This window comes from Hypomesus transpacificus, chromosome 23, assembly GCF_021917145.1.
Source record: "Hypomesus transpacificus isolate Combined female chromosome 23, fHypTra1, whole genome shotgun sequence".
Classification (NCBI taxonomy): domain Eukaryota; kingdom Metazoa; phylum Chordata; class Actinopteri; order Osmeriformes; family Osmeridae; genus Hypomesus; species Hypomesus transpacificus.
The window spans coordinates 5,563,128-5,573,141 of NC_061082.1; the positions used below are offsets into that span (position 1 = coordinate 5,563,128).

The 10,014-nt window shown below is 52.1% G+C and overlaps 1 protein-coding gene across 1 annotated transcript in view; it reads right to left on the bottom strand.

Moving 5' to 3' along the window:
- Positions 1–10,014, bottom strand: part of hdac4 (histone deacetylase 4) — a 63,248-nt gene that overhangs the window by 46,032 nt on the left and 7,202 nt on the right. Inside the window, 5 exon segments of the mRNA XM_047045968.1 lie at positions 2,606–2,724; positions 5,739–5,859; positions 7,808–7,958; positions 8,987–9,168; positions 9,171–9,293. Of these exon segments, the coding sequence (XP_046901924.1) occupies positions 2,606–2,724; positions 5,739–5,859; positions 7,808–7,958; positions 8,987–9,168; positions 9,171–9,293 (696 nt within the window).

The window sequence follows — 10,014 nt, forward strand, 5'->3', positions numbered from 1 at the left end:
AAAGCATCTATTCCTGGAGTCTGGAGAGGCTCTTCACTGCAGGCTGAATAGACCGTGATTGGGGCTCATGTTTGGCGGTCTGAATAGAATGAATTGGGCTTAAATGAAGATGAATATGCTAATGTTATGTGTCCTGGGTGGTCCTTCAAAAGATGAACACTGCTCCGGAGCACACCACTCTGTGTGCTTAGAGAAGTCGGCCGGTAACAAGGTTTCACGGACTTGGAACATGGTCTAAAAAGGTTGCCCTTAAAATCTGACAAACTCAAAAGGTACAACATTTTTAATTGGCAAGTAAGCCGTCCTTCAGGTGCTGTAGTACACCCTATTACCAAGGACAATTTAGAAAGTGAATTGAATGCTAATCAATGCTTCATGCCCCATCCTCATAGGTGCAAAATGAATCGTCCATATTTCACAGCTTGGAGTGTGTGGTCAAGAACAGTCCGTTTTGTGGCCGTTAAGCGGTCTTCAAGGTTGTTTTCCTTTTTGCGGAGCACAGGGTGACTGCACATACTGTGAGGGGCGTTCGAGATACAACGTCAAGGCTGGGAGGGAGAGGAGTCACGTGACACTTTCCCGCTGACAGTTAAGAGCGGCTAAGCATCCTCTAGAATGGGACAAGACGCTGTTCAAATGTATAGCCTTCACACGCTCCTGTTAGCCATGACGGAGGGTGCTGGCGGGGCCGCAACAGTGTGTGTGTGTGTGTGTGTGTGTGTATGAGACAGTGTGTGTGTGTGTGTATGAGACAGTGTGTGTGGGTGTGTGTTGGGGGGACTGCAGTCTTAACCCGCATGCGTTTTAATAAGCCCATAAAGCTGTTAGAAGCCAAACCTGATAAGGAGCTCTCCGCAGCACGCTCCGCTGCCTAACTAAGGTGTGTCGAGGCGGCAGGGGAGAGAGGACAGAGAGTGTGTGGGTTGGTAGTGGGAAGGGGATGTCAAGCACACAGGCAGAGCTGGCTTGTGATGGGAGATAAGTCTTAATTGGGGTGGAGGTGTGTGGAGTGTACGTGTGGACAATGGGAAGCTTTCGCTTGTCCAGTGTGCTGATGGCAGCAGTTTCTGGGTCTTCCTCTTCCAGGGAACTAACGACTTGCACAGGGCGTTGAAAATCTTCCTAATTCATTTCAAACAGTCACTTGCTTAAATACTCAACACATGGACCGTCAGACTGTCGGAGGCTGTGCAGACCTCTGTTCTACACACACACACACACACAGGCTAGTCTAGCTGAAGCCGCTGCTCTGATTCTCTCTCAGTGCCCTTCATAAGGGGAGACCCATTTGGCAGCCAGCACTCTGCTCCGGACCATAGTGTTGGCCTTCTCTTCTAACCAGAAGGTCCCAGCATCACTCTGTGTGTGTGGATTAGCTCTCCAAACCCACCCAATTACCCACCATCCCTGTTGAGTCAGAGGCTCTCAACTGGACTAATGGAGTGAGCTTTCACCACTAGCTGGTTCTTAACAGGGTAATCCACATCTGTTCTGAACTTGGAAATACTTTAGCTGTTGTCCACCAGCTGCCTTTAATGATTAGGGTTTTTAAATTATATTATATGCATATTAGTTGTGCCAGAAAAGGGAATTCTAATAGTTACATTAAAATGTAAACTGTCAAAGGCACTGGCTACATGTCATGTAGTGCCCTTTGCTAGCATAATATGCATTTTTAAATTTTGCATATTCAATCTAGCAAGCCTTTAGAAGCAACCCATGTTGTCTCACATGACAACAAGGGTGTAAATATCACACAAGGAAATACTGGTCTAAAATTCCATTAAAAAAAGACTCTCAAAACAACTTCTCCATATTTGCATGAATAGATTGCGATCCCATGGCACATACTTCACAACGTCACCCATGACGTCAATCACCACGCCTGTCAACTGATACCGAGAGCATTTCACCCAACTTCCTTGTTTAGGATGTTATCTGGTCAGTCAGATCACACCCCATTTAGAGATGTGTGAGTGTGTTTACGTGTGTGTGTTTGTGTGTGGGTGTGTGTGCAGTCTGGCTCTCCTATCTCTTGAGCTTAAAAGCAAACGGCAACATTCTCCCCAAACACGTCACGCTCAACTGTCCTCTCTGATACTACAACACTAGTCATGCTCAACTCTCCTCTCTGATACTACAACTGACATTCAGAGACTGTTCAGGTGTTCCACAGGAATGTGTTGTAGGCCCAGTCATGTTTGGGTCATGTTGCTTGTGTTTGGGCCTGGACAGGGCAGCCGTGATGGGGCCTGGCAGTCTTCCACAGTACACTGGTGGGCCTCCAGCAGGGACGACTGGATGTTAGACTGCCAAGCAGCCCAGAGGCTAAGTGAATAATCACAGGCCAGCCAAACATCACCCAGGCAGAGAAGGAGGTGCTGCACCGTGGTTTACACCACAGCCTTTATACCCACCACAGTTTGGGTTTGTACAAGTCTCGCAGAAGGCCAGTACCTTCCGGTTCATCGTTTGACTGCACGGTTTAATGCTGTTTAAATAATGCAACTTGAAAACATCCTCTGAGTTCCAGGGTTAGGGTCCCCGGCAGTGAGTACCAGGCCCTGCAGACCTGCGCCCTCAGGGGCCAGTGGCGGGGTCCTACCTGTCTTGCGGAGGGGGAAGTCGTCTTTGGAGTCGTACATCCCCAGGAGAGGGTGGTTGTAAGTGGACATCCCTGTCTGAGGAGGGGAGCTCTGGTCCAGGGAGCTGTGCTGGGTCTTCCTGTGGACACAGAGAGAAGAGGTATGAGGCAGAAAACAGACAGCTGGGCTCTCCTGTCCAACGGGAAGGAACAAAATGCACACAGTAAAAAAGAAAAGAAAAGTCTGTTTTCTGTTTGACACGGGTCCCTGATGTCAGGAAGAGCTTGCACTGGCAATGTCCAGAGCCAGAGGCGTCATGGTACACCTCGCCGTCACGACGACAGGACACACGTAGGCACGCAGACAGCCGTGCTGATACCCATCTTTAGTATGCTGTCATGAAGCCTGCTTTGTGGCACATGGTTGGTTTACCGCCGAAAACCCTTTGCGTGATGCAATATCTCAGAACAACCTGATCGAATCAGTAGCGTCTCTGAGGGTGTGGTGCTGTCTGTTGGTAAACAATCCAGCACTGCCAGGATCCCGCCAGGGGATCATCTGATCTACCTGACTGCACCTTCATAAATATGCTATGTTGAGGCCCAGGCTGAATTTATCATTCTGTTAGTCTAATGTTTAAGTGTGTAGTGCTCGTGGGTGTGTGTAGTGTGTGTGTGTGTGTGTGTTTGTAAGTCTCATCTTGCTTCCTGTAACCGCCACTCCTGTTTCATTAAGAAGTCAGTGATGGTGAAACGTGGACGTGATCACAGAGAAGAGAACGACTCCCCAGCTGTGGAGCCAGGGGCCCTGCTAGGGGGGCCTGCTCGGGGGCCCTGCTGGGGGGCCCTGCTCGGGGGCCCTGCTCGGGGGCCCTGCTCGGGGGCCCTGCTAGGGGGCCCTGCTAGGGGGCCCTGCTCGGGGGCCCTGCTGGGGGGCCCTGCTCGGGGGCCCTGCTCGGGGGCCCTGCTCGGGGGCCCTGCTAGGGGGCCCTGCTCGGTGGCCCTGCTCGGGGGCCCTGCTCGGGGGCCCTGCTCGGGGCCAGGTCAGGTCAGCTGGCAGCCAGCCAACACCAGTGAATGCCCTTCCCTCCATCTCCCATCTGCAGTCTTTTATTTATGACTGACATGTTTCTGGCTTGCTGAGAAATATCAAAAGGAGAAAAGCCCCCCCCCCCCCCCCCCCCCCCCCCCCGCTGGCTGTGGGGATGTTTGGAATAAAACAGCCGTGTTCGCCAGCATCTTCACAATTCTGTTTCATGTCTCTGTAATCCACAACAAGCACTTCGTCAAACCGTCATTTGGAAGATGGCATATAAACTTTTCTTCAATAAAGAAAAGCACTGTAGTAATTCCTGAAATGAAATAAATTGACGTCAAAAAAAATCCCTGCCACCAGTAAAGGGTGAGGAGGAGAAAGCTGGGAAGAAAGACTCCTGTCAGTGTTTGAATATTCCTCCTTTCATCCCCCTTATCACAGACAGACAGCTGAGGGGCTGGACATAGGCTCGGTGTCTGGCCAAGGAGAGCAGACCAGAGAAATGGAGAGATGGTCAGAGAGAAAGAGAGACAGAGAGAGATAGATGGAATTGGAGATTGGTAAAAAAAAAAAGAAAAGATTTCTGTGAAGAAGTTGAGTAAGGCATAAAAGAGACACTTAAAAGAATGAAGGGGAGGCAAGAGTTAAGAAAGAAATAGGAAAAGCGAAAGAGAGAGGTGGGGGGAGGGGGGGGGAGGGAGGGAGGGGGAAGGAGAAAGAGATAGGTGTGGGGAGGGAGGGAGGGGGAGAAAGAGAGAGGTGGGGGGGAGGGAGGGAGGTAGAGGGAGAAAGAGACAGAAAAAGGCAAACGTGTCCTTTCCTGTCACCTCAGATTCATTCACTCTTTTCCCTGTCTGATCGCTCCCCTGCCTAGACCTCTTCAAATATGTAAGGAGCACAAAAGGTGGCATCCTTATCTTTCTTCCCTGGCTTCAAACTCGCTCGTGTCAAAGACAAGAAACTGCCAATCACACTTCACAAAGAGGCCTGCTGCTTGGAGGAGAAACCTCATTCCTTCAAGTATTGCTGTGTGCTCCAACTTCAAGGTAGAAAAGGGTTGTACGCTTAGAAGATTTCAAATCATCCAAAAAGAAGAGTCACGTGACATCACAAGTTCTTCCAAAGATTTGAAGAACAGCTGAGGCAAGCTATAGTTTATCTACAACTAATCTCCTTTCTTCTAAAGGCTTGCTAGATTTAATATGACAAATTGTAAAAATGCATATTATTCCATCTATGACCTTCCTATGCTAACATGAGAGTCATGAGAACAGTTCTCTACAGAAGAGAGAGGAGAGGGTGAGGGTCTCTCTACAGGAGAGAGAGGAGAGGGTGAGAGTCTCTCTACAGGAGAGAGAGGAGAGGGTGAGGGTCTCTCTACAGGAGAGAGAGGAGAGGGTAAGGGTCTCTCTACAGGAGAGAGAGGAGAGGGTGAGAGTCTCTCTACAGGAGAGAGAGGAGAGGGTGAGGGTCTCTCTACAGGAGAGAGAGGAGAGGGTGAGGGTCTCTCTACAGGTGAGAGAGGAGAGGGTGAGGGTCTCTCTACAGGAGAGAGAGGAGAGGGTGAGAGTCTCTCTACAGGAGAGAGAGGAGAGGGTGAGGGTCTCTCTACAGGAGAGAGGAGAGGGTGAGGGTCTCTCTACAGGAGAGAGAGGAGAGGGTGAGAGTCTCTCTACAGGAGAGAGAGGAGAGGGTGAGGGTCTCTCTAGAGGAGAGCGGGTGAGGGTGATGGTCTCTCTACAGGAGAGAGAAGAGAAGGTGAGGGTCTCTCTACAGGAGAGAGAGGAGAGGGTGAGAGTCTCTCTACAGGAGAGAGGGGAGAGGCTCTCTCTACAGGAGAGAGGGTGAGGGTCTCTCTACAGGAGAGAGAGGAGAGGGTGAGAGTCTCTCTACAGGAGAGAGAGGAGAGGGTGAGGGTCACTCTACAGGAGAGAGAGGAGAGGGTGAGAGTCTCTCTACAGGAGAGAGGGTGAGGGTCTCTCTACAGGAGAGAGAGGAGAGGGTGAGGGTCTCTCTACAGGAGAGAGAGGAGAGGGTGAGGGTCTCTCTACAGGAGAGAGAGGAGAGGGTGAGAGTCTCTCTACAGGAGAGGATGTACAGGGGTGGAAAGCCACTCACCCGTACCAGTAGCGAGGGTCGCTGGGCATGCAGTGGTTCATACTGCGCTGGGCCAGAGCTTTCTTCTTGTTCAGAACAAACTCCTGCAAACGCATCTTCACCTCCGTACTGGCAACCGCACCTAGGAGGGAGGGAGAGAAGGAAGGATGGAGAGAGAGAGACGGAGGGAGAGAGAGGGGGAGAAAGAGGGAGACCCTTAGAGACGCCAGAGAACATTGTCCTGTAGTTCCAAACCCAGCTGGACCTTGGAGGGAACACCACGGAGGTGGATCGTTCATGTGACCATGTGACCATGCTCTGGAGATACAGCAGGCCTGATCATGTGACCATGCTCTGGAGATACAGCAGGCCTGATCATGTGACCATGCTCTGGAGATACAGCAGGCCTGATCATGTGACCATGCTCTGGAGATACAGCAGGCCTGATCATGTGACCATGCTCTGGAGATACAGCAGGCCTGATCATGTGACCATGCTCTGGAGATACAACAAACTCTACAAATCTAAAAAAAAACTACAAATCCCAGTGGCTTGTGGACTACAACATAGACCTTCATGGTAAATCAAGATGTCAGGGTGGAGAGTGTGGTAATGAGGGCTGATGTGGGGCCTTCCTGCTGACTAACCCAGCGAGGACGACGTAGTCCTGGCTGATGTGAGCAGCCTGACAGAACGAAGCTGAAGGGAACTCCACAGAGACTAACAGTTGGATGTTCTCTTCAGGTGATGTCAGTCAGGTTTTTATGTGACACATCTGTGGGTGTTTTTCTTCCTCCCAGATCTTGCTTCAGTTACCACAACCCCTACACAGGCTCCATCACCCCAGGGGGCAGGAGAAGAGCAGGGTACAAGGTCTAAGTGTGTGTGTCTGTGTCTATACAAAGAAAAGAAAAACCCACACACAAAACAAAAGTTGTGTGTGCGTGTGTGTATATGTGTGTGTGTGTGTATGTGTGTGTGTGTGGGTGTGTGTATGTGTGTGTGTGTGTGTGTGTATGTGTGTGTGTGTGTCCAAGACACAGAGATAATAGTCAGCAGCCAGCAGGTGGCTGACACATTCATAGGGAGCAGGGTGACAAATACAAGAATGTGTTGATTATGGCAAATACAGAGGCTTTTTAAATCACAGTGCATGTGTAATAGCTGACATCTTCATTTGTTCTCTTTGCCACTGAGGCAAATTGTCTTTTATGGGGGCTGCCTTCCAGGCAATTTCCTGCGGTACTTACTAGAACTTAGGCGTTCAGAGCGATCTAAACGCTAGTTTATCTGGTCTACAGAGCAGTCTAAACGCTAGTTTAGCTGGTCTACAGAGCAGTCTAAACGCTAGTTTAGCTGGGCCACCATTTGAGGAAACGGTAAATGTCAGACTTTTGCCTATCGTAGCCTAGTGTTGTTGCCTAGTGTAGTTTAGTGTTGCCTAGCGTAGCCTGTCCCCTGTCCCCCAGGCTGTGAGAGAGTGAACCACTCTCCTGTCCCCTGGCCCCTGTCCCCCAGGCTGTGAGAGTGACCCACTCTTCTGTCCCCTGTCCCTCAGGCTGTGAGAGAGAGACCCACTCTCCTGTCCCCTGTCCCCTGTCCCTCAGGCTGTGAGAGAGAGACTCACTCTCCTGTCCCCTGTCCCCCAGGCTGTGAGAGAAAGACTCACTCTCCTGTCCCCTGTCCCCCAGGCTGTGAGAGAGAGACTCACTCTCCTGTCCCCTGTCCCCCAGGCTGTGAGAGAGAGACTCACTCTCCTGTCCCCTGTTCCTCAGGCTGTGAGAGAGAGACTCACTCTCCTGTCCCCTGTCCCTCAGGCTGTGAGAGAGAAACTCACTCTCCTGTCCCCTGTCCCTCAGGCTGTGAGAGAGAGACTCACTCTCCTGTCCCCTGTCCCCCAGGCTGTGAGAGAGAGACTCACTCTCCTTTCCCTGTCCCTCAGGCTGTGAGAGAGAGACTCACTCTCCTGTCCCCTGTCCCCCAGGCTGTGAGAGAGAGACTCACTCTCCTGTCCCCTGTCCCTCAGGCTGTGAGAGAGAGACTCACTCTCCTGTCCCTTGTCCCCCAGGCTGTGAGAGAGAGAGACTCACTCTCCTGTCCTCGGTCCTTGTTCTTGAGCAGCAGCAGTTTCTGCTCTCTCTGCTGTCTCTCCAGCTCCTGCTCCAGACGGTGTCTCTCCATCTTCCTCTGGTGCTCCTGCAGCTCCTGCTGGTGCTTCAGGGCCAGCAGCTCCTGCTGATGCTGCGGAGAAGAGGAGAGGGGAGGAGGAGAGGGGGAGGAGGAGAGGGGAGGAGGAGAGGGGAGGAGGAGGAGAGGGGAGGAGGAGGAGAGGGGAGGAGGATAGGGGAGGAGGAGGGGGGAGGAGGAGAGGGGAGGAGGAGAGGGGAGGAGGAGAGGGGAGGAGGATAGGGGATGAGGAGAGGGGAGGGGAGGAGGAGGAGAGGGGAGGAGGAGAGGGGAGGAGGAGGAGAGGGGAGGAGGAGGAGAGGGGAGGAGGATAGGGGATGAGGAGGAGAAGGGAGGAGGAGAGGGGAGGATCAGGAGATGGGGGGAGGAGGAGAGGGGAGGAGGAGAGGGGAGGAGGAGAGGGGAGGAGGAGAGGGGGGGAGGAGGAGAGGGGGGGAGGAGAAGAGGGGAGGAGGAGAGGGGAGGAGGGGTGGGGTGGAGGAGGAGAGGGGAGGAGGGCGTGGGGAGGAGGGGTGGGGAGGAGGAGGGATGGAGTTCTTAACTTTTACTGTGATACAATTATATTAAAAGAGTTAACCATTACATCATCGTGCTTTCAGCTACCGATGATGAAGCTTGAATTCCAATGAACATGCAGAGCAGAGAGAAACTTGAACATGTCAAAGCCGTGACATGGCTAGATGTCAATCAAAGCAACAGCAGAGCTGTTTCAATAGGAGCCAGATGGCTGAGCGGTTAGGGAATCGGGCTGTTACTCAGAAGGTTGCTGGTTCAATTCCTGGCCATGCGAAAAATAATGTGTCCTAGGGCAAGGCAAAATGTAAATGTAAATGTAGGAGCATTTAGACAGGGCTATTTTTAGCCCGGGCTGCCTCTTTCTCATTGGCCGGCTCTGTGACCGTGGCAACGCAGGGACGCCTGTTTGCATAGTGAGTCATCTTCCTCCCATGCACACGCACAAACACTAGGTTCCCATGGAGATAGCAGAGTAAAGCAAAGCTCTGGACATAGAACACCCCACACTCACACTCACACTCACTCACACTCACACTCACTCACACTCACGCCTCTCCCCCCCTTACCTGGACGTGCTCCTGCAGCTGGGCCTCGTGCTGCCTGGACAGCTGCTCATGCTGCCTCTGGAACTCAGCAATGAGGATCTGCCTCTGGAGCTGCTGTTTCTGCTTCAGGTGGAGCAGCTCCAGCTGCAGCTGCCTCTCCCGCTGGCCCGGTGTGGCCCCTCCCTCTGGCCCGGTGGCCCCTCCCTCTGGGCCAGGGGCCCCTCCCCGGGGGGCTGGGGGGCCAGGCCAAAGGGCTGCTGGTCAACACGCAGGTCCATGGGGATGGCAGCGGGAGGAACCTGCATGGGCAGAGCAGCGCTCACGTCCACTGTGGAGGGAGGGGGAGGGGAGGTTAGGCAACCTTTGGGTCATGTTTTCATCTAGCCATGTATCCAAAGTGGCATGCAGCACTATAAAGCGAGACTGTTGAATGTGGATGTTGAACATCTCTCAGCGTCACACAGGAACAGGCTAGTCACACAACGCCTCACTGTGTCACACAGATGACACACTCGGTCATTTGAAGCCAACTTACTAAGTACCCTCCATGGTGTGTGTGTGTGTGTGTGGGGGGGGGGGGGGTTGAGAGCAACAATAGACACCCCAATAGCGTCAAGAGGGGTCACACAGAGGTCACAGAAGGTCAGGGAAGGCCTCTTCATCCTCGTACACAAGGCACCTTTGTGACAAGTGTATGTTTGCGGAGAGGTGACATGGTTAGGGGTGACAGAAAAGGACAATGCTTGTGTTTGATTGGCGAGTGCTCACACACACACACACAAGCACGCACAGCCTCTCCCAACAGGAAGTTGTCCCAAAGCAAACTACTTCCTGCATAGAGGAGTGTATTGTCTTGGAGAGAGATAAGACTGATGGTGAGACAGTAACTCCTGCTGAGAACAGGAAGTGGACCAGGAAGTGGAACAGGAACAGGAGAAGCAGTCAACACTAGATCAACACGGCTTGAGTACTACATACAAACACGCAGACAGTCCGTTTACATGTAGAGAGTTTACATACAAATAATACAACAGATTTGATTAAATAAT